Below are 24707 nucleotides of genomic sequence, written 5' to 3'. Positions count from 1 at the left end.
GGGACATTGAGTGCTTGCACCTCTGGCTGCTGGCCGCTGGGGAAGAGAGAAGGCAGGCCCATTCCCTTCCTGTGCGGTGGGAAGGAGCAGGGGGTGCAGAGGGGCGTCTCTAGACAAAACGCCCGGCCTCCTTTCCGTTTCAACCAGGCAGTTTGCCCGCAGCGGCCCGTAGGCCGGAGCGTGCACTGCACAGAAATGCCGTGGAGCGTGCGTGGGCGGTCAGCCGGCCAGGGTGACGCGCACCTGCGGGCACCGGACCGAGACTTTAGCTTAAGCGCTGGGGAGAAGCGGGACGGTTTTGTAAGCATCCCGCGTGCTACTCCCGCCTGGCTGGCGGCCTCCCGCGGGCTGGGTGCGGGGGACCCTTTTGTGGGGGGTCTCCGTGGAACCTTGGTGCGCGGCTGCGGGACCGTGCTCCGGCCCCACGTGGGCGCCTAGCTTTTCCCCTGCGGTGCCTTCTGTGGTCGCGATGGGCTGGGCGCCCGGGGAAGGCTCGCAGCCCCGCAGCCAGGCTCCCGCACCGTGGAGCGTTTCTGGTCCTCCCGAGGGCACCGAAGAGGGAGGGTGCTGGGGGCTGCCCTGGACTGCCCTTCGCAGCCCTCCCCCACCCCCCAACTCCGGACTTGGGGTCCAGAGCCGCCCTAATGAAATTAGGAGTCATTAGATCGCCCTCGCGCTGATGTCTCGACACTGTCCCCGGCCGTCAAAGCAATTTGGCTAAGCCGGGACGATGGCCGCGCCGGCCGGGGGCTGCGGCGGCGCGCGGGGCCCCGCTGCGTCTCTCTGTCGCCACGCCGCCCCAGCCCGGCGTCGCTATCGGCCAGGGAGGCGGCCGGACCGCGGCGGGCCGGAGATTAGAGCCGCGCGGCCCGGGGTCGGGGAGCCGCGGGGCCCCGGGTTCGCGCCCCTTCTCCGCTTCCCCTCCCCCTCTTCCGGGCGGGTCTCAAGGGTTGGCCCAAGGACCCTGCCCCAGGGTCATCAACGCAAATAATCCAAGACACCGGGACAGCCTCGGGCCGCTCCAGTTGGCTGTCCTGGGGAGAAAGCAGGCCCGAGTTCCATCCAGCCCGTGGAGCGCAGCGATCGCCCTGGTGCGTGTTGGCTTTCACAGCCTCCCGAAATCATCAAAAACCCGGCGTCCTCAAAGCAGCCAGGCCGGTTTTCCAAGTAAAGATGCTCATCTCCTAGGAATAGCCCTGTTCCAGCAGAGCCCCCCCCCCCCCCCATACTGACTATATAGTAGCTGGATTCTCGGTACAGCTACCGCGGTAAGACCCTGTGTGCCTCCCCTCCCCGGGGGCGTTCCCCAAACACGAAGAAGGTAGAAAGGAAGGAGAAAGAACGCATTCCCCCCAAAAAGCAGATGCAGCCGTTCTGTGTCCCGCCAAATCTGGAGATCAGGCTCTCGTGGATCCTGAAATGTTGCTGACCTTATAGAAAGGGAACCTGGAAGGAAGCAGGCCCTCCTCTGCTGGGGGGTGAGATGGGAGGGGGGTGACAAGGAGATGCTTCCTCCCCCCAATCTCGCCATCCGTGGAGGTCCCCCACCCCCAGTTCCATTATCCTCTTTTTTTTTTTTTTCATTGATGCTCCTTTGCACAGTCTGCAAACAAAAGGTGATTTTTATTCCAGTTCTGCAAACTGCTTGGTCTCTTCTTTTTCCATCTCTCGCAGGTTTATGGGGGGTGGGGCAGGGCGGAGGATGTTTGTTTGTTTGTTTTCACTCCAAAATTGATGCTTAGACATCTCCCCCCACCCCCGCCCCAACTCCAGGCACAAGTTCCCTGCTCCTGACTTGCTTTCCTCCCATTTGGGTGGGGGGGGGGGGAAGTACCTTATGCAGGAGTTAATTTATTAAGCAAACTTTATTAAGAATTCTGATTTACTGCCGTGTGTGCTTTGGGTAGATTCCTGGAATATTACCCGGGCTTTTTTGGTTGGAAATTGTCATTTTTGAAATGTTTCTTTTTAATGAAATCACTGGCCCCTTTTCAAAACAGGAGGGAAAAAATCAGACATTTTTTTTTTTTTTTTTTGAGAGCCTGTACAAGGAGGCGAATTTTAGGGGTGGAAAGTGGGGTTTTATCTGGAAACAAAGGGGTTTTGATTGTTCTTACCATTTCGTTTTCTTTATGATTTTTAGATTATTCTAAATTCCATGCACAAATACCAGCCCAGATTACACATCGTGAAAGCAGATGAAAATAATGGATTTGGCTCAAAGAATACTGCGTTCTGCACCCACGTCTTTCCTGAGACTGCCTTTATTGCGGTGACTTCCTACCAGAACCACAAGGTAAGCTGAAACCTGGGAGCTAGCTCTGGGACTGTCTGTTCGTTTGCATGAAAACAATTGTGCAGGGGTCTCGTGCTGGAACCTTTAGACTTTAAAGGGATTCTTCGTTCCCTCGCTGCGGGCTGAGGCGGGACAAAGCTACAGATCGAGGACTGCAGCTGTTTGTACTATGTTCACATGTTTTGTATCACTGTGTCTGTCTCTGTCTCTGTGTCCCCCCCCCCCCCCCCCCCCCACACACACACCAGTCAGACACAAGTTTATCAAACTGCAGGTGCCCATGCGTCCAAATGCAACAAGAAAGCATCTCTCTGGACTCATGAAGTGATCACCAAGGAGAAAGGTCACTTTTGTACGTGGCTCCCTGCTCTTGGGTGGGGGCCCGGTGGTACCCTTCATGGAGCTTTTTTTTTTGGTGGTGGGGGAGGGTTGGGGGTCTCTCCTCCAGTCTGTCTTTTGGGTGCATTTCAACTTGAATTGGGACAAAGTTGCCAGAAGCCTTGGGCTTGGGTTTGCAAGATGCCTTCTCTAGTTAGACAAGACCCTGCACAACCACCGCTTGGGAAGGGGAGGGATACCTTGTTTTCAGGAAGCCAGCTGCAGTGTGGTGTAGACAGGGAAGGGTGCACATGGGTCCTGTCAACGACAGACCCCACGCTGTTCAAAATCCAGGCCCCGATTCGGGTGTTTCCAAGCTGGACGATGATATGTGAACAGGGCACCCCATAACCGCAGGTTGGGGGAGTATCTTTTATTCTTTCCCAGGGGAAAGGGCTCGTCTTGACTTGTCTTGGGTCATTTCTGTTCTTTAGACACTTGAGTGCCTCTGGATTCGTTTTATTGGCCGGAGGGCAGGACTGAATGATTCTTAAACCTACTTATGAAAAGACATAGAATCTGGGGGGAGGGGGAGGCACCGTGGGGGTGCAGGTTGTTAGCATTAAGTAGTGGTTTAATTGGAGGACTGGCAAAGGGGAAATTAGCAGGTCCCATAGGGGATCAGTGAGGGCAGGTCCCTGGGGCAACACGAGGATATAGTAGATGGGGGCATGGTAATGTCCTCCCTCTCCACAGCTCCTGTCCCCACTTGCCAGGAAGGGTGGCAGGAAGTTACAGGGACTGGGAAGAGGTGGGAGAGGACAGGGCAGGGTGAAGGGTGGGTTTAGCACCCTAAAGCCTCCGGTCACCCCGGGAAGGTCAGTCCAGTACGTGCCGGGTGTCAGAAAGTGACCCCCCACTCGCCCCAGTGAAGCCAGGGCACTTACAAGATAGTAATCTCCAAATTCAGATTGTTAGTCACCAGGCCAAGCTGTGATGGATGGTCCCTTCTAGACCACAAGGCCTGCCTCGGGGCCCCAGGTCTTGAGAGAGCTTCCCTCCAGAAAGAAAACTCACTCTCCCCAAAGTGCAATGACTTTTTAAAGGGGAAGAAGGATTTTTTTCCTGGGATCCAAGCCCTGACTCGTCAAACCAGCAAGAGCAAAAAACATTAAGGCCAAATACCCTGAAAATTGCAAAACTGTTTCAGGCTAATTTGAGTCTGGCTGTTAGAAACCTGTTTCCTCTATGGCTGCTGTCAATCTATGTTTAACTTTGCGGTGACAGTCACAGGGGAAAAAAATTGGAAAAAATAGTAGCAAGGACGTTCAGTCTCCCTCCCTCCCTCCCTCCCTCTCTCTCATACATATGCACATACAGCCATGTATTACACATACGTATCCACACACACACACACACACACACACACACACACACACCTGACAGAGGGTCCAAAGATATATCAGATCTTCTTTTCTTTTCTTTCTTTCTTTTCCTCTAAGAAAGCCCAGGCTCCTACAGAAAGGACAGGAAGTGTTAGACTCACCCTGCTGGAGAGTAGGTCCTGGGGGGGAGATCCCTAAGCTCTGCGTAGTTAGGATCTTAGGGCCCATCCAGCCTGGCTAGATCTGGGGAACATGAGCACACTCTTGTCTCTGTCCTTCTTTCCGTCTCTTTCTTTGCTTTATTGAGGCATAACCGCCCAACAATAAACTGCGATATATGAAGCATACAGTTTGGCCAATTTGACAGGTATGTTATACCCACAAGACTATCATCACGACCTCTTGTGAATCTACCTGACACGCTCAGGTTTCTGTTATTTCTTTCTTTCTTTTCTTTTCTTTTTTTTTAAGTCTGTTCATTTATATTGAGGGAGGGAGAGAGAGCATGAGGAGGGGAGGGGCAGAGAGAGAGAGGGAGAGAGAGAGAGAATCCCAAGCATGCACTGTGCTGACAGTGCGATGCAGGGCTCGAACTCACCAACTGAGATGATGACCCAAGCCGAAACCAAGAGTTGGATGCTGAACCGACTGAGCCACCCAGGCGCCCCCCCCTCCAATTTTTTTTTTTCCAGATTTCTGTTTTTAAAAAGGTATCTTCCCCGGTGAATATATTTAGTGATCCGTGCGCTTGAAGGAGTGTGTGCCCAACAGGGTGTGTACTTTGTGAGGTTTGAGCACAGTCTAGGGGATTGTGTATCTAAATGCTCATGGGTTTAAAAATGTGTGTCTCCAAATGTGAATCTGGATGGATAGGGTTCCCGTGTGGGAATTTAAAAAAAAATTTTTTTTTAAATGTTTATTTATTTTGGGAGCGGGGGGCACAGCATGAGTGGGAGAGGGGCAGAGAGAGAGGAGAGAGAATCCCAGGCAGGCCCCACCCTGTCAGTACAGAGCCCGATGTGGGGCTGGAACTCGAGAAACCGTGAGATCATGACCTGAACCGAGATCAAGAGCTGGACAGTTAACCGGCTGAGCCACTCAGGTGCCCCTGGGTTTTGTTTTTTTTTTAATTGGTTGGGCCATAAAGGTTTTTGAGCCCACCTGACACCCAGAAGAGGGATTCCATCGGAGAGAACTTGCAGTCACTCTCTCCCATATGAGGTTTCCCCCACTTTTTAGTGGTAAGGTACCAAAGGCACTCATTTTTATCAGGAGATAGTCTAAAGCAGTACATTTTTCCAGTCCAGTCCAGTCCAGTCCAGGGCCCCTCCGGACGTTCCCTGCATGGATGTATGACGTGTGACTTGACTAAGAGGGCCAACCTGCGTGCGGTTTGTGGACTCTGTCTTGCTCCCTTAGGGTCCCACCTGGGCGAGGTGTTGAGACCCCCTGACTTCTTGGGCAGAAGCCACCTGAGCTGCCACTCATCGTTGCATAAGGTTAAGGGGGGACTCTGGAGGCGGGCTGCCTGGGTTGAAGTCCCTTTGATTGGGCATAGTTACTGGACTCAGTTTTCCTCCTCTGTACAATGGGGAGAACACAAGCATTGTTTTCATCACTGTGAGGACCAAACGAGATAATCCTCGGAAAATTCGTAGCGCTGAGCCTGGCAAAGAGTAAGCACGATTAGTGATGAAGTCACTGACTTACTGCCCAACCGATCTGTTTGCAACAGGGCAGCTCCTTCCAGAACACACGCTCGGAAACCCTTTGCCCTGCCCTGGCCACGTTAGGTTCCGAAAAACTGAGATTTTAAAGAAGTTCCTCTTACTGTGGTTGCACAACAGCTACAAACATTTGTCTTTGTGGTTGAGTCGGTTCATTCCCCGAACATGCCATCCATTCAAGGGCTCTTTGCCCCGCATTATGCTTTGGAAAAATGAACAAGGACAGAAAAGCCGTCCGCGTGATTAAATCGCCAGGACAGTTCGGGACACTGACGAGCCGCTGATTTTTGATGTCAACGGCCCGGTGCCTTCACGATGCCCTCTCTCTGCTTGGATGCGGGTACCAGGCGGAGGCAGGTGCGTGGCAGGGTTCACGCGTTGGGCTGCAGTCACGCACCCGCACGCCGCCGGGCTCCTAATGACACGACGTATTCCCTCAGCCCAGCTGTGATCCCCAAGCTGGATTTGGGAGTTATTTCCCCAGATGGTTGACAGCTTGGAAAAGATATTTAAAAACTCGACTCGTCCAGAACGACGTTTGCTCTGTGAAACACGTTTTTGTAAGGTTTTCACTGAAGCTGTCAGCAGCGTCCAGAGCGATCCCTAGAAATATTTAGGTGTTAAAAAAAGGTCACGTGGGCATTTCATTTCTCTGCTCGCGCAACAATGGCTGTGTTTGCAAGCGGCCGTCCCCCCGATATTAACTTACCTCGCCATTAAGAGGCATTTTTTCTTCCTGCTTAAATCATTGTGTAAGGAGCCTGTATTTATGAGGTATGAGCTTTCTGGTTGGGACCAGGAAATGAACCCCTAATAGAGAGACATAATTAAGATTTTTGGCCCTCGCGAGGGTGTTTTTTTTTTTTTTTTTTTCAAAAGCAAGAATTCCCAACAATTATTCTCATTAATTTTTACAACCTCTGTCTCACTGGTCCGAGCTGGCATTTATATTTGTTTTTTTTTTTCCCCACCGCCACCCCCCCTCCCCCGGATGTCCGGTTATATGCTGACTTTGGAGGGAAGTCAGTTTCAGTGGAGCCTTTTAGTGGAACTCAGACGTCTGACTCTATCAGCCTGTGTGCCCGTGAGTGAGCGAGCCACAGCACGCGGCGGTGTGTCAGGAAGGACGTATCCTAGAGGCGGTTGTACAGAACAAGGCGGACTTTGCCACCTTCAGCCAAGCTTGTAGGTTCACGTTTCTCCAGGGTGATAATTCTTAATAACCTACGGGCGTCTGGACTCAGTCTACAAAGCCAGATGTGTGTAAGATCAACCTACCTAGGGGTACGTGTAGCAGATTGTGTTTGTCCTATGCGATCATACTTTTGGAAGCTCAAAAACCTTTTGGTTTTTGGAAGCAGTAAACCTTTTGGTGAGGAGTGGTGTCAGGGAAAAAGATTTTTGCTGATAAAAGACTTCCTCCGCCCCTTGCCCCCCCCTCCCGCCCCCCGCATAATAATTGTTTGTCCTGAGCGCTTGGAGGAACAGTGACATCATGACATCATGGACCAGGCATTAATTCAGCCCCGATACCACACCCTGACTGTCTTCAATATTTCCAGAGACTGGCTTCAGTCACTTGAAGGCGGGGGGCGGATTGGGGGCGTGGAGTGCAGCAAGGATTCCCTCCCTCCCTTCTTAAATGATGGAATATTTACTTAGCATATCGAGAATCTCTCCCCCTCCTTTTATTTTTTTATTTATTTTTATTTATTTAAAAAAAATTTTTTTTAACGTTTATTTATTTTTGAGACAGAGAGAGACAGAACATGAACGGGGGAGAGGCAGAGAGAGAGGGAGACACAGAATCCGAAACAGGCTCCAGGCTCTGAGCTGTCAGCACAGAGCCCGACGCGGGGCTCGAACTCACGGACCGCGAGATCATGACTTGAGCCGAAGTCGGCCGCTTAACCGACTGAGCCACCCAGGCGCCCCTCTCCCCCTCCTTTAAAAAACAAAAACAAAAACGTGATTTATGGTCAGTTGGGTTGCATTTTATTGTGACAAAGCCTGAGTGGGAAAAAAAAAAGCTCCAGGAGGGGATGGGTCTTTGGACTCCAAAACAGAAGTGGCTTCGGGAGTGCACATGTTAAAGACTGTTTTCCTAAGAGATTTTATAGACTTTTCTACTCGTTCTGAAGAGTCAAGTCAAGATCAGGAAGTTGTAGGAATGGGCATGGTTTAAAAAAAAAAAATGAGGGGAGAAGGAATGTGTATACACATAAATACCCACACCTACTTTAAAAGTTTTAAAATAGATTTTGTTTTTATAAGAGAAGTTTTAGGTTTACAGCAAAGTTAAGTGGAAAGTACAGAGAGTTCCCATAGACCCCTTGCCCCCGACCCTTCCCAAAGGCTCCCTCACCATCAACATCCCCCACCAGAGTGAGACATTATTACAATCGATGAATGCACATTGACACATCGTAATCACCCGGAGTCTAATTTAGGGTTCACTTGTGGTGTCGTACATCCTGTGGGTTTGGACAAACATGTGAGGACGTGTGTCCACCGTTAAGTATCACACAGAATAGTTTCACTAAATGTCCTCTGGGCTCTGCCTTTTCATCCGTCCCTCCCCACACAACTTCTGGCCACCATTGACCTTTGCCTTTCTAAAATGTCCTATGGTTGGATTCATATACCAGATCTTAAAAACGTTAATTTTATATGTTTGTTTTTTCATCGCAAACGCACACACATGTACACATACACAATATAGTGATTTCACGCTCATTATAGAGTCTTGGGGTGGGAAGGAAACCTTATAAAGCCATCTCTTCTGGAAAACAGAACATACCAGAATGCCTGCCCGCCCCCCCCCCCCCGGATGTGCCACGGATGAATTATGGGTGCATTCACTAATTACTTCTGGTTTCTCAAAGAAACTTGCTCAGTTTCTCAAACAGTTTCTCAGTTTCTCTGCAGCTCTGCTACGGAGGGGTAGATGAGGTGTTTTTCGTGTGCACTTGGCATATGATGTGACCACAAAGAGAAAAGTGTTCTCGCTTTGATGATCTTTCCGTTCATCTATCAGGGAGAGAGTACAGAACCAATTTGTGTAAGTTCGTCTCGAAAAGTGCCTCGTCTCCCCTCGCAACAAAGTGAGGGCGGGCCTTGGATTTAGAACTTTCTGTGGGTGCCAGCAGAGAGAATTTGATACAATAGTTTTCCTTTTATTGAATAGCTGGTGATTCCGGTTTGACGCGTAGAGGTTACATGTATAAAATAAACGTAAACAAGAAGTGCTTTGACTGAGATCACGATACTAAGCAGACCCGCGTGCCGTATAGATAGGGTACAATCATGATAACGAAGGTGAAGCTAGTGTCCCTGAATCTGCCCTGCTGGCTGTAACGGTGATTTGATGAGGGCGCCTGGGTGGCTCAGTCGGTTGAGCGGCCGACTTCAGCTCAGGTCATGATCTCGCAGTTCCTGAGTTCGAGCCCCGCGTCGGGCTCTGTGCTGACAGCTCGGAGCCTGGAGCCTGTTTCAGATTCTGTGTCTCCCTCTCTCTCTGCCCCTCCCCGCTCCTGCTCGCTCTCTCTCTCAAAGATAAACATAGGGGCGCATGGGTGCCTCAGTTAAGCATCTGATTTTGGCTCAGGTCATGATCTCGCGGTTCTTGGGTTCGAACCCCGCTTTGGGCTCTGCGCTGACAGCTCAGAGCCCGGAGCCTGCTTCGGATTCTGTGTCTCCCTCTCCCGCTCGCACTCTGTCTCTCTATCTCAAAAACAAATCAAAACATTTTTTAAAAAGTAAACACATAAACATAAAAAAAGTCTCCTTTAAAAAAAAAAGGGATTTGATGCATAAACATGCGATTCATACACAGCTTTTAAGAAGTACTTCTAGCAAAGTCCATACGGTGGGACTGTTTCCCCTGTTCTGTTACTGAGTATTGTACGTTACAACCGAAATTTCCAAGAACAGGGATCGTGCTTCTTTGTCTAGAAGATTGAAGGGGTTTGGAGCGGTCTGACAGGTATCATGTATGTTACCGTTCTGTATTTTGGTATTGATTTAATTAGACACCGTCTTCTACCTGGGCTGGCTATAACCCTTGTCTGTGAAGCTGAATGAACCCGGCATGAGGCAGAGCAGAATTTTGGAAGCAGCCGACTTTTTCCAAACGGCGATCGCCGCCACGCTGCGGGGGGAGCGACACCGTGTCAACGCGCACAACTTTCCAGGCGGGGTCGGGGGGGGGGGTCGGCGCACCGAGTGTCGGGGGCCTAGATCGTGTTTGGGGCACAACATGGCAGGATTAAAAAACAAACACAGCTGGAGTGATGCGGGGTATGACTCCACTTAATGGGCAAACCGAAACCAGGTTTTTTCCCCTTTTCCAAGCGGTCTGATCTAGGACATTTTTCAAAGCCTCCTCTCGAATGAAGCGGTGGGTTCCGTTGACGTGACTGGCTTAATTTGCCGCCTTTGGTTGCCAGAGGCTGCGTTTCCAGCCATCAAGTGAAAACCCAAGTTTCTCCCTCCCTCTCTCTCTCTCCTTCCTTCAGATCACCCAATTAAAGATTGAGAATAATCCCTTCGCCAAAGGATTCCGGGGCAGTGACGACATGGACCTACACAGAATGTCAAGAATGCAAAGGTAAGAAGCTGGAATTCTGGGCTCCTTTGTCCCCACCCAGAAAAGGGAGAAGCGGCCACCCACGGCTTAAACCTTAAAGGATGGGACAGCCTGGGGGGAGGGGCGTGTGCCCCCTCGGGGGGGCAGGACGGGGAGGAGGCACGAGGGAACTTGATGTTCTCCATCTGCCCTGGGGGGGGGGGGGGACAAAAGCAAGAACTTTCTCTCCCCTCTTTCTTTGCTGTCGCCCACCTTCCCATGAAGTCAGTCCTTTCTCTTTCTTCCCATAAGTCACAGCCGATGAATGATTTTCTTTTTGGCAACAGCTCTCCGTAAATGAAAGGGAAGTTAATGACTTGATTTCCTGGGGGTGAAATACAGACAAACCTGACACCATGTGGTGGTCCGGGGCACTGGGGGGATTGGAAGCTGGTGATAAAAATTGCTCGGTATTTTTACATATCCTGTGGTCACGGTCGCTGATATGATGAATAGAAGGGGCTATAGCAAATGTACATAGTGGGAATTTGGTCTGATTTGAAAGGGTTGTACAAGCCTTGCCAAGTTTCTCAAACGTTCTCTTACCTCATGATACGCTTCCAAAATAACTTACCATATGGCGAGAGAATTAGAAATACATCTTGATTCCTTTGACCAGGAAGGGGTTTCTGTCCCCGCCCCCCCCCCCCACCCGCCGCACCCCTTCTGGTGGGTTTAGTGTTTCAAAATAAAATGAGGTCATTTAGGAAGTTTTTCCTTATTCTTTCTGGAAGACACGAGAAGGGTGAGTCAGGCAGATGGACAGACAAACCCATTCAAAGACACAGAAGGGATCTAAGAAAGGGAGAGGGAGAACCCGCAGCGCTGGGGTTTTCACATGCGTTTGGAAATATGTGCCACGGAAACCGTGTTTAGCTGGTGGGGTCGCCTGCTGTGATTTTGCACGCTTTTAGAAAGTGAATAACACCGATACCTTCAGATGCGCACACGTCCACCCCGCTTTATCATTGGGGTCCTTCACGATCGCGGGGGGTAGTGAGATTTTTTTTGTGGTTGTGGCTAAGAGAACCCAGTTCTTAAATTGTTAGAAAACGTTGGCGTCGAGTGTCTGCATTTTGGAAATTGGAGTTGGGTCAAGTCCACGGTCAGCGGAAAAGTTGACAGTAAGCACCGCATAAGGCCGGGAGGGGTCAACCTGTTTGTGGCCCTGGGCTCACAGCACCAAGCTGTCGTTTACACGGCGACCACACGCCCTCGCCACCCTGTTGGCTTCCTTTACGGCGTTGTAGCCTTTGATGGAGTCTCACCTCAGGCCTGCGGGTGAGGCTCTAGGCCGTGCAGGTAGGGACTGGATGCGAGCCACCCCGCTCCGGCCTGCACACCAGGGGTTTTTCCCTCACATCTTCCCTCCTTCCCACAAAGTCAAGAGCAGACGGGATGATGGACTGAAGGTGTTGCAAATCACCCCCTCACACGCACCCAGTCACCGGGTCCCGTCGATGCAGCCTTCTTAACATGTGTCCGAATTCACCCCCCCTTTCTCCTGCCAGGCTGTCGGTTCCAGCAGCCACAGCCTCCTGAGTTGTTTAGACCCTTCTAGGACATTCTCCAGGCAGCTGCCAAAGACATCTGTGTAAAACGCGAATCAGACGAGGTTACTCCACAGCCTAGAACACTCCCAGGCTTCCTGATGCCCTCAGGATGAGGTCGTCCAGACTCCTCGTGGAGGGCCACGCCCTTCCTGTCCGACCTGGCCACTCCTCCCTAGCTCTGTCCCCCTCCAGTGCCCTCGCTCTGTCTCAGTCATGCGGAAGGGGATGCTCGACACCTGTATTCTTCCCATTATTTTTGGCCCCTCGAACAGCACGTCTGGTCTGCCTCAGGCTTTCTCCCTTCCTCCCCACTTGACCCTCTCCCGCCCATCACTAGGTCTCCTTGGAGCTGCCCCTTCCTCCAAGAGGTGTCCCCTGGCCACAGACCGTGTATGTCTGTCCCCAGGACCCCTCACCGCTTTCCTGCGTCGGGCCAGGGCCCTGCGCTTTGGAAGCTGATGGGCTGGATGATAGACGTGAAAGGAGAGACAGGTGGGGAAGCACAGGTGTCTGAGAGCTTCACTGTCAGTGACCCCAGGGGACTCTGTCCTGAAGTTCTAAACACAGCTGGTTAGATATTTAGGCAGATGACTCTACTTTGGTCTGGGTTGGCTGTCCCTTTCATCCCCCGGGTACTGCAGATTCGCCGAGGGGTCGTCCCAGGGTCCTTTTTGGGGAAGCACTTGCAGAAGAGGTGGGAAAGGGTGGCCCGTAGTCAGTAGGCACTCAGTAACTGACATGTTGGATCGGAACTCTCAGCCCAAGAACCGCGTGCGTCTTTGTGGGCGTGTTAGGAGCCGCACCGGGGAACCAGGCTGGGAGAGTGGACACGGTCATGGGCCCAGTACTGTGGACGTGGTCCCTGAGAAGGAGACAGAGTAGGGCAGGGCGGGTCCAACAGAAGGCTTTGGGAGTCGGACGAACCCGGGTTCGATCCTCGCTCTGCATTTATCAGCATGTGACCTCAGGCAAGTGACTTAACCTCGCAGAGCCTCAGTGTCTTCATCTGTAAAATGGGTGTAAATAAATACAGCTTCCATTTTCCAGGGTTCTTGTAAGTGCCATATGAGAGGCTGTCAACAGGGTACTTGGTTCTTAGTCCACGCTCGATATAACGTATCTGATTTGGGGGAAGACTCTCCGTTACTCCCAGTTTTGCCCTCGTTAAGCAGTTATTCTGGGCTGTGGTCCCATCTCCCAGTGACAAGTGGGGAAGATGGCTGTCCGGAGTCGGCTGTGATAATAGCCAGGCCGGAACGGCAGGCTCCCTGTTCGTCTTGTAATCCTGTTTCCTGTCCCCTGCACACCCGGTGACAGCTGGCTTGGGGTGGGGGGGGGGGGGAAGCAGGAGGAATGACATTTCCTCTAATTCCAGCAGTTGGAAGAAGGGAGAGGGCCGGACCTTGACTCACAGTTAGCCCGCATAAATATTGTCCGCGTCCGCTTGGCAAATGTCTGGGCACTCACCCCGCTGTCTCTTCTCACCCAGCTCTCGGTGTTTTTTGAAAACGCAGATGGTCTTAGTTGTTTTGCGACGTCCGTGTACGATTTCTAATTCCAGAAAGAAGACCGCTTACTATAAAAAAAATGGGAGAGCTGTGGGAAAAGCACAAAGAGGACGATACAATTATTTTAAAATCCTGCCTTTTAGCAGGCTGATTAAAATAATGCCAAGGTTATTCTGCAAGGTTAATCTGCGGCTTAAACAACATCTTCCCCTAAAAACCAATATTTCCCCAATTGCAGGACCCCTCCCCTGGTGACAGATGGATGATTTTAGAAGGTCTAAATTTTAGAAGGTCTACGGACGCAAGCACATCAGGCTGATTTTATAGTTGCTGTTGCTTAGAATGAGGCTGCTTCTAAAGAAGGAGGAAGGGGGGAGGGAAGGGGGATGGCGAAGGCTGATTATTTAAGGGAAAGTATTTTTTTTTTAATTTTTTTTTTTAACGTTTATTCATTTTTGAGACAGAGAGAGACAGAGCATGAACGGGGGAGGGGCAGAGAGAGAGGGAGACACAGAATCGGAAGCAGGTTCCAGGCTCTGAGCCATCAGCCCAGAGCCTGATGCCGGGCTCGAACTCACAGACCGCGAGATCGTGACCCGAGCTGAAGTCGGACGCTTAACCGACTGAGCCACCCAGGCGCCCCTATTTAAGGGAAAGTATTAACTACATAGCAGTAGAGCTGGAGTAAACGTTTGTCGAACTTGTCAAGGTCCTATGCAAATGGCCGAAATTTGGGAAATACCCCTAAATGCGCATCCTAACAAGAAAGGTGTGGGAGCTTCACTGCTGTTTGAAATGATCTAGAGCCTGGTTTCCCATAGAACATGGCTTTCTTTGAACTTTGCTCCAGTCTTTAAGATGTGTTCAGGCAAGTTGTGAACTTCCTAAGAGTCAGCAGGTGCTGGGGACCAAGGCCAAGGCCGCTGGGGCAGGAGGTGGGGGCCCTGGGGGGAGGGGAGATGGGGGAAGGAGCGGGTGGGAGTCAGGCTTTGTGGGAAGAGTGGCGTTTGCCCTGTTGGGAACAAGGGTTTTCTGGGTTGGATCAGGGTAGAAGTGGGCAGTGATCTACAAGTCTTGGGGTCTAGAGTAGGGGTCACATTCTGAAGCTCTCTGAAAGCCAGCCGGGGTGGCCCGGTGACATGGTGGCATTAGGGGGCACAGCTGCTCCAAGAAGCATAGGATGCTCCACACAGAAGGGACCACAGGAGACAGCCTGTCCCCCAGTGTTCTCCCTTTTGCAGAAGGGGAAACTGAGGACCAGAGACTCATTAATCCATGCAGTTTCTGATCTGTCGATCCGTTATTCAGCGAACACACATTTGTGAAGGGCTCGCTCGACGCCGGGTCCTGAGGATGCAAAGGTGAATCTCCCGGGGGACGGGGTCCACTGGGGGAAAGTTCTGGAGGTGGGATCGGGGCCACCGCATGGAGTGGCTCCAGGGCTCCCCAACTCCACTGAGCCTTGGCCGCCTCCTCTGTGAAATGAGGGGTGACTGTAGAACCCACCTCCGGGGCTGTTGCCTGGGTGAATGAGATAATGGGCGCATCCTGATTGCTATTGCAAGGTAACAGGTGACGCCCAGGCTTCGCTGGGACGGGCTGGAAGGCTATGCCTTCTGTTCCGTGTGTGTGACTAAATCTGGGACAGCTGGAGCGCTAGACACCGCTTGCTCTGTGCCACCACGGCCCGCTAAACGGCCAAGGAAGTGTAGGCGACCTCAGAGTGCCCATCTGCTGGCCCCCGCTCGGTGTTGCTCGTCAGTAGCACTGATGCTGAAAAGACCAGGCGTTGCTGGCGGCCACGTGTGCCAGGCGAAGCAGGAAGTCACCCCGCTCATCTCGTTCGTGATTTGCGGGTCGGGAACTTGGAAAGGGCTCGTCTGGGCACTTCTCGCCTGCAGCCAGGTGTTGGCTGGGGCGGCAGGTAGCTGAAGTCACGCGTCCGGGCGTCCGGGATGGCACGCAGCTGTGATCGCCAGCTGGTGCTGCCTTTCGGCTGGGACCTCAGCCGGTGCGTGCGGCCCGCCCCGCGTGGCAGACTCCGCGGAGTCAGACTCCTCCCGGGGCTGCCGGCTGCTCCCAAGAGGACCAGGAGGGAGCCGTGAGACTCTTGCTTACCGGGTCTTGAAAACACGTAGTGTTACTCCTGCCGCATTCTGTGGCTTGCACGGGACTCACTGGGGTGGGGCCCGATCTGAGGCGCAGGGATCCCCCCTCTAGGGAGGAGAGTCGAAGAGGGTGTCCGCGTGTTTTAAGCCCACCCCAACATGCACGGAGGCATCTGGCAGGGGATGGGGCCCAGACTGAGGCTGGATTGATGTCAGGCCGACGTTGCGACGGGGTCCGTGCCCTCGTGAAGCCAGACGCCGGCTTGACCAGCCCAGGGCCCCACGGCGAGTCAGGGCGCAGAGGCCTGGCTGTGAGCTCGGCCCCTTGAGGGTGGAGAGACTCCCCCTTGCTCCCCACCGCTTCCCCCACGCTTCTTGGGTCACCTTGCACAGAGGGCCATTTATGCAGCGTCATTGGGGTCTGTCACACTCGATGGACGGTGGTGGCTTCCGAGCCGGTCTGGAGCCGGGACACCCTGAGGCTCTGCTTTGCTGGCCTGGATTTGGAGCCCCCCGCCCCCCAGCCAGCCAGCGGCTAGGAAAGCTTAGGGCCCAGGATGTCCCAGCTCCACCCAGTAGGTTCCTGTTGTCTCTCCCAGGCCGTCTCCGCCCACCCACGCTGGAAACCCTTGTCACCGGCCTCTGCGCTCCTTAGAGTCCCCTTCATCTTTTTCTCCAGGGCTGGGCTTCTTAATCAGGGTCCCTTTTGAAAATCCGATGAAAGCCAGGGACTCTCTGAACAACTCACAAGATACAAATAGAAAAAAAAAACAAAAAACATTTGCAAACGATTTCGAAGGATTCAGGGGTCCACCCCCCCCCCCACCGCCGCCCTAAAAGGCTAAAGCCCTTCCGTTGGCACCTTCCCTCCTTCTCCAGCCCCGGCTTCCTGATTTTAAATGAATGTTGAGCCCTTAACCTCAAATGGTCACTTTCAAACGGCTTAGTGCTCTTGGAACCCCATGCTCGTGGTTAAAGGTAATCGGAATGCCCGGTTAATGAGGAATGATTTGCAAGACAACATTCCAGAGACGGCATGAACTCCCCACTCCTTGCTGTACTTTTGGACACGGCTTCCCCCAGAGAAGTGTGAACTTACGGAAAATAAGAGGGGGTTGTGTTTGGGAAGCCAAGCCGGCCTAAGTTGTGAAATTGAGGTTTGTCCCAAGGGGGTCCCATGTTGGCTCCTGGTTGACCGGCAGGGATATGGATGCTGAGAACACCCCCCCCCCCCCGACCTTTTCTTGCTCATCTGCAGCACTGTCCCCACCCCCCCCCTCCGGCATACCTTCTCTTCAGGGACAGTGTCTGTGGGCACATCACTCATTCACGTGCGAGTAGCGCTTCTCAGACTTTTGGCAGACATCAAAATTACCTGGGGGTGGGGGGCTTGTTAAGAAAAGCAGATTTCTGGGTTTCCTCCTCGGAGGTTCTGAATCGGTGGCTCTAGGGAGGGCTCAGAAACGGCCCTTTGGCACGTTTTCTGATGGAGGGGTGCCCTGCTCGCACCTGGGTAATCCCCTGGCTCTACAGAACGGGCAAGGGTGTTCAGGTAAATGTGTGAAATAGATCTGGAAATAGATCCCGTGTGCTGGGCTGTTGTGTAAAACCTAACCCTTTGCTGTAAGTGCTCAACTTTGGCTGAACGTGAGAAGTACCCGCAGTGCTTCCCCAGTGTTTTGTTATGAAAACTGTAAAACATACAGAAAACGTGGAAGAAGGGTACAGTGAGCACCCACAAATCTACTGCTTACATTCTACAGTTAATATTTTGTTACATATTTGCCCTATCAGCCATCTGACCACCCATCCATCCATCCATCCACCCATCCTCCCATCAATCCATTGACCAGTCCATCTTTCCATCCATCCATCCATCCATCCATCCATCCATCCACCATCCACCAGTCCATCTATCCATCCATCCATCCATCCATCCACTCATCCATCCATCTACCATCCACCAGTCCATCTATCCATCCATCCATCCATCCATCCACCCATCCATTCATTGACCAGTCCGTCTTTCCATCCATCCATCCATCCATCCATCCATCCATCCACCATCCACCAGTCCATCTATCCATCCATCCATCCATCCATCCACTCATCCATTCATTGACCAGTCCGTCTTCCATCCATCCATCCATCCATCCACCCACCATCCACCAGTCCATCTATCCATCCATCCATCCATCCATCCACCCATCCATTCATTGACCAGTCCGTCTTTTCATCCATCCATCCATCCATCCATCCACCCACCAATCTATCTGTCCATCAATCCACCACCCCATCCATCCATCCATTTTATTTTTTTATGCATTTCGTACTGAGTGGCAGTGGCAGACACGAGTATATTCCACTCCTCTATATTTTATGCATATCATTAACTAAGACTCCGTTTTTGCTCACAAATCTCTATTTTAGGTAAAGTTACATACAGTGAAACGCACAAACCATAAGGGCACCGTTCGCTTTTTGACAAACGCACATTCCTGTGAAACCCAAGCCCCCGTCGTAATATAGAACATTCCCCCACCCCAGAAACTTCCCTCATGCCCCATCCCAATTAATTCCTGCCCCCACGTCCCCACCAGAAGCAATTCGACTTTTATTTCCTTTCTACTGTGGGTTTTTTCTGTTACAGAATTTGGTATAAATGGATGCTTACAGCGTGCACTCTTTTTGCATAAGGCTTCTTTCTCCTGGGGAGCTTTTTAAGATCGCCAAGTCCAGGCTGCACCACGGAACAATGACATCAGACTCTTGCGGGGGTGGGGGGTGGGGTGGACTCAGGAGTCAATATTTCTTTTCTTCGCTGAAATATTTTTTTTTAAATTGAAGCATAATTAATACATGGTGTTCTATTAGTTTCAGGTGTACAGGATAGTGATTCAACAATTCGATATATTGTTCAGTGCTCATCAAAATAAGTGCATTCATTTTTTTTTAATGTTTATTTTTATGTTTGAGAGAGACAGAGACAGAATGCGAGTGGGTGAGGGGCAGAGAGAGAGGGAGACACAGAATCCAAAGCAGGCTCCGGGCTCTGAGCTGTCAGCACAGAGCCCGATGCGGGGCTCGAACCCACGAGCTGCGAGATCATGACCTGAGCCGAAGTCGGACGCTCAACCGACTGAGCCACCCAGGCGCCCCCACAATGAATGCATTCTTAATCTCCTTTAACTATTTCACCCGGAGTGAACATTTGTTTCCCTTTAATTCTCCCAGGTGGTAGTACTATGCAGCCAAGCTTGAAACCCACTCCAATCTCTAGCCATCCTCACTCTAAGCCCTGTATCTCAGCTGCCCCATCCCAGTCATGTTCTCACATTAGAAGTTTGTCTCCCTGGAGACCCGTTCCCTCCTAGGTGTTTGTGTCTGTTTTTAGGGGGAGAGACAGATTTTTATATTAGTACACAGGCCATTTAGCATTCTTGCAGAAGTGGTTGCTTTGGGGTGGCTTTGCCAAGGTCGTTGTTCGAACTGAAGGTCACCAGCAGCTCCTTGACTTACTTCTTTCTGCATGACCGAGGGGCCCCCGCGTGCGTCCCCTCGGAACAAAAGCCTCAAAACAATCCCCTCTGGTAGAGGAAGCAGTTTGAGGAAGATCTGTTAGTCCGGGCCCTCCCAGTCTTCCGGCTTCCAGAAAGACCACGGCCGGACCTCAGAAAGTCCCCTCCACCTTCCCATCCTCCGTCTAAAATCATTAAAAAAAAAAAAAGCTAGTAAAGCAAAGACATGGTTAAACTTGTTGAAACTGATAGTTTTAGGAGACTGAACCGAGGCGGATTGTACCCTTACCGTGAGCCCCATCGAAAGTTTCGTTTGCACTGACCTTTCCTGTCTGTAGCCTCACATCCTAGCCCTTACTTTGGGGGCTCACAGCTATGCTATGCGACGTGGGCCTTGGTAGTCCCATTCTGCGAGTGGAGAAACTGAGGCGAAGATTGATGTCCTCAGCGGTCCATGAAACTATTCGCGCTTTCTCTGTGATCCCAGAGCTGTCTCTGGACCGCTTTTGAGGAGGTGATAACAAGAATGACCCTCTCCCTGGAAACATTGACAAATTCTAAATATCTGATGTTTGGGCAGAGTAGGGGGGATTCCTAGACCAATCAGAGCCCGGGCAAGGGAGGTATCTCTGCTTCAGAATCGAGTAACGGGCGATTTGTAAGCTGGTGCTCATCGAGCTGTGTGTCCCGCCGACGGGCTCAGCCTTTCCACGCATCGTATTGTTTTACAATCCCACGAGGCAGTGGATTTTACTGTTCCCGTTTTACAGACAGAAAACTGAGGCTCAGAGAAAGGTGGAAGCTAGCCAGCTCCACCGTGGCCACGTTTGTGGCTGGTGAGGCACATCCGCGAGGCCTGACTTGAGAGCCCCGACTCCACACGACCACCCTGATATTCAGTTACCCAGAGATTCAGCCGGGGAGCCCCGAGTTTTCAAACCGAAGGGCCGTAAGGTGGGGGCTCACAGCCACAGAGGGAGAGGCGCCTTTGAACTTCTTGGTGCCCCCTCGAATCCTGCAGCCCTGGTTGTCGAACCAGCGGTGGGAGAGGGTGTCCAACTTCTTAGCGCGCCCGGTTCTCACCGCGCCTCCTGCAGCGTGCTGGTGCGGCATGAACTGAGTCATAAGAATAATGGCAAAGCCCTCTGTGCGCTGAGCTCCGTCCTGCCTGGGCTGAGCTGTCCCTGGTCCCCCCAAGCGTCCACGCACGTGAGATCAGAAGAGCGTCCCTGAGCGTACTAGAGAGTGAATAAATCGCCAAGGCCCTTGTGGGATGGTGGGAATTTTAATCACAGATTAAGGTACCAGCAGAGGAGGGATTTGCTCCTCGGGGACAGGGATTTTGCAATCCCAGTCTTGCCCCAGCAAGCCGCTTCGGTTGTTTGAGAAGGGCTCGCCGGGCTTGGTGGGGGTTGGGGGCGGGGGGCGGGGGGGAGCGACAACACCCCTCCCCCCCAGCACCCAGCACCCCTGCCACCTGCTCCCGTGAAAAGGCCGATTCAGTTGGCTGCAGTGGAAGACCTTCTCGGGGGCGTTCATTAGCTGGCGGCGGGCAGTTTGGCCGCGGATCGCAGTATTCCCTTGTAACGTTTTACAGCCCAGACCCGGCGACAATGGCGTCATTCACTGCACTCGCTCACGTGGAACAGAATGTGAGCGGGGGCCCGAGCCGGGGAGAAGCTGCTCTGCGGGGCGCCGGCACCCAGGGCGAGCGGAGGGGCTGAGGACCCCGGCTTGTGTCGGGCGAGCCCGGACTGAGCACAGCCCGTCCTTGAGGATGTGGCCGCGGCCGGCAGAGAGCAGGGGTGGGGGCGGGGGGTGCCCTTCGGTAAACTCAAGGCCGCTCAAATGGTAGGATTGACAGGTTGACCAGTAGAACTTGATGTTGCCCGATGCAGCCCATCTCCAGCTGCTGCCACCAGGATGCCTTATGCAACAGGGCGGCTGTGTTGCCCAGGCTGTTGTTGTGAAGGCAACAGTTCCCTGCGATCGAGTGTAAGTGAGCTGGCAAGTGCTTTGGAATAGCACTGAGCCGGGACGAAGCTCGGCTTTATCCTGTGCTGTGCCATCTGGGGAAAGTTGCTTGACCTCTCTGAGCCTCAGCTTCTTCACCTCTGAAGTGCATGTAATCCTACCAGTGAGGTGGGCATATCGCCCGGATCAAATGAGGGTAAAGCTTCAGTTCATCGCCCAGAAGATGAGGGTAAGGCTGGAAAAAAACAAAACAAAACAAAACAAAACAAAACCCCCAGCACTGTGTTGCTGCCCTCTTCCTAGATGCACAAGGGCTTTTCACCGTTTTACTTTTACCCCCTTTGTGCCCTGGATTCTTTCTTTTTGTTTTTTTAACGTTTATTCGGTTTTTGAGAGACAGAGACAGAGCGTGAGCGGGGGTGGGGCGGGGAGAGAGGGAGACGCGGAATCCGAAGCGGGCTCCAGGCTCCGAGCTGTCGGCCCAGAGCCCGACGCGGGGCTCGAACCCATGGGATCGTGACCTGAGCTGAAGTCAGACACTCAATGGACTGAGCCGCCCAGGCGCCCCTCCTGATCCTGATTTTTTTTCTAATTTTTTTTTGATATTTTATTTATTTTTGACATACAGAGAGAGAGAGAGACAGAGCACAAGTGGGGGTGGGGCGGGGAGAGAGGGAGACGCAGAATCCAAAGCGGGCTCCAGGCTCCGAGCTGTCGGCCCAGAGCCCGACGCGGGGCTCGAACCCACGAACGGCGAGATCGTGACCTGAGCCGCAGTCGGAGGCTAACCCAGGCGCCCCAAGCGCGCTGGATTCCTCACTGCCGCTCTCGAGCTGTAGAGGAAGACAGTTTGTCTTCCCCACTGCAAGGACGTTAGACGCTGTCTTGTGGCTACTGACGGCGTTCCTTTGGTGCATTGGGGAGCCCGGGGAAAATCCCCCCCGTGTTGGTCGATTGCCGGCGCTTTCCCCCCTTTGTGTCGACCCCGTACCGATGGAGGGGACGCTTCGCCGTTGCACGCTCCTGTTTTGACACCTGTCAGATGGACTTGGAGGGAGGTGTTCCTGACTGACGGTGGGGATGATGTCTCAAGCGCCTTGCAGAGAAACAAGCTGTGAGGGACAAGCGGCTGTTGGGATAATGTGGCTCTCCCACTTCTGGGAGTGTTAGTAATCAAAAGCAGGGTTTGGCCTTTGCAGAGAGTTGTTTTGCAAGTTGGCAGCACTGGAGGGGAGAATTCCATGGAGTCCATTGATACATTCTCTTGTAAAATCCCGCGGCCAACATTTTTTGGGAGTTGTTTTCTTTAATTAAAAAAAAAATAACCTTCCCCATTAAGAACATACGACCCAAAGAGATTTCCCCCTTCCTGTCGGAGCTCTGGCAGCCCAGCTCTGGAACTAAGCAGACCCGAACAGAATTGCCAGCAAGAGTTGACAACTTTTATAATGTTTTATTATTATTCTAATTTTTCTTCTTCTTCTTCTTCTTCTTCTTCTTTTTTTTTTTTTTTCCATTACGTAGCTGGAACCTCAAAGAGAGGACCGTAAAGCTAATTTTATTCCTTTCAGGCCTCTGGCCCCAGGGGGGAGTTCTGAGTGTTGTGGCTGCTCAGGACGGCTCCAGCTTGGGTTCTGAGATGGCCCATAGCACGGGAAAGCTCTGCCAGGGGACCCCCGGGTGTCGTGAGGGTTCTGTGCCCTCATGGAAACTTGGCGGATGCTCTGCGTCCCCTGCCTGGCTACTCTGACGTGCTTTCGCGTGACAAACAAAGTCCGGGGCCAGGGTGGAGATCATTCCAGCGCCCGAAGGGTGGGAGAAGCGGGAGAGGAATCTTGGGCCCCGGTCCCTGCTCTCCTAAAAGTATACTGTGTTCTGAGAATGGAAAGACACCATCAGGAGCCTGCGGAGAAGTCGTTAGGGGACGCCTGGGGTAGAGTCCTGGTGGTGGGTCTTTCTAGCTCTGTGACCAGGGGCGGCAAGTTGCTTCTTCTCCCAGGGCCTTGGTTTCCTAATCTGTAAAGTGGGGACAAAACCAGTCCCTACTTCCTAAGGGTCACAGAAAGGATGGAGAGGGCCAATGCAGCCCACCCTTCAGAATGTGCTAGATGCAGCACTCTTTGGACATGACATGATTTCACGTGCGCTCTTTTCAAACGTAGATTTATTTTTTTTTTAAGTTCTAAAAAAAATTTTTTTAATTTGTTTTTATTTTATTAAAAAAAATTTTTTTTCTTAATGTTTTTATTTATTTTTGAGACAGAGAGAGACAGAGCATGAGCAGGGAAGGGGCAGAGAGAGAGGGAGACGCAGAACCGGAAGCAGGCTCCAGGCTCTGAGCCATCAGCACAGAGCCTGATGCGGGGCTCGAACTCACAGACTGTGAGATCGTGACCTGAGCCAAAGTCGGACGCTCAACCGACTGAGCCACCCAGGCGCCCCTTTAATTTGTTTTAAATGTTTGTCCATATTTCAGAGAGACAGTGTCAGTGGGGGAGGGGGAGAGAGAGCGGGAGACGCAGAGTCGGAAGCAGGCTCCAGGCTCCGAGCTGTCAGCACAGAAGTCGGCCGAAGTCGGCCTCTTAACCGACTGAGCCACCCAGGCGCCCCTCTTTGAGTTCAATGAGTACTTATTTCAGTTCCTCTACAGTTGCCGTCGCTTTGCAGATCTCGTCGCTCAGAGTGAGGCTAAACGCACTCGGCGAAAAACGGATTGAAAAACCTGATTCGTAAAAGAAGAGTTTTGGTTTATGGCAAAAATCACAGCTGAGTTTGGGATTTACTGATACGTATTTCTTCTCGGGAGGCGGTCGTAGCCTGTTTGGTGGCATGGGCCTCTCTGGTGGCCTCGTGAAACTGACGTGTCACTTCTCAGAGTAACACGATTCGATGCATCGTAGCAGTTGTGTGGATTGCAGAAGAAAACCAGTTGTGTTAAAATACAGTGATGGAAGTATTTTTATTATTTATTAATTCTTTAAGAGAGAGCGTGAGTGAGCGAGGGGCGGGGGGGGGGGGAGAGAGAGAGAGAATCCCGAAGTGGGGCTTGAGCTCAGCTGAAGCAGGGCCCAAACTCACGGACCGACAGATCATGACCTGAGCCGAAAGCCAAAGCCGGACGCTTAACCGACCGAGCCACCCAGGTGCCCCTCCTCATTCTTTTTCAATTCTGTGTAATATTCCATTGCTTGGCTCTGTCAAAGTTTACTTAGCCATTAATGAGGGCATTTCAGCCATTTCTAGTTTTTCCCTGGGCTGCAGGGAAAAGCCTCAGGCTTATGTCTTTGCGCACTGACCTGGTCAACTTCTTAGGGAAATTCGTCGTAATTGGATTGCGGGATCTGCATTATTGTATATTAAAAAAAAAAGAAAAAAAAGGGATGCCATCCAGTCGCCTTCCAGTAAGGATGGGATGGGTCACCCCTCCATCAGCCTGCACACTGATTGTGGTTTTCCTGTCCCCGATTTCCTCTCCCCACTCCAGATGTCAGCAGCCCCCTTCCCTGCATGGATGAGCACACGTTGGGGGTCAGACTATAATCTTCTTATGAGCACGGATGCTCCTCTCAGTTCTCCCTGTTTTGAAAGTAATTATCGGGGCGCCTGGGTGGCTCAGTCGGTTAAACGTCCGACTTCGGCTCGGGTCACGATCTCGCAGTTGGTGAGTTCGAGCCCCGCGTCCGGCTCTGTGCT

At 52.1% G+C, this 24707-nt stretch overlaps 1 protein-coding gene across 7 annotated transcripts in view; it reads left to right on the top strand.

The window, feature by feature from the left end:
- TBX5 (T-box transcription factor 5) overlaps positions 1 to 24707 on the top strand; it is an 85599-nt gene that overhangs the window by 47796 nt on the left and 13096 nt on the right. For all 7 annotated transcript variants that reach the window (XM_053902078.1, XM_053902076.1, XM_053902074.1 and 4 more), the window contains 2 exons: positions 2144 to 2296; positions 10244 to 10335. In XM_053902078.1, the coding sequence (XP_053758053.1) occupies positions 2144 to 2296; positions 10244 to 10335 (245 nt within the window). The remainder of the gene's footprint in view (positions 1 to 2143; positions 2297 to 10243; positions 10336 to 24707) is intronic.

This window comes from Panthera pardus, unplaced genomic scaffold (assembly GCF_024362965.1).
Source record: "Panthera pardus isolate Hobbes unplaced genomic scaffold, ASM2436296v1 HiC_scaffold_15, whole genome shotgun sequence".
NCBI classification, from domain to species: domain Eukaryota; kingdom Metazoa; phylum Chordata; class Mammalia; order Carnivora; family Felidae; genus Panthera; species Panthera pardus.
The sequence above is the reverse complement of the archived record's forward strand: the minus strand, read 5'-3'. Positions and strand labels throughout refer to the sequence as shown.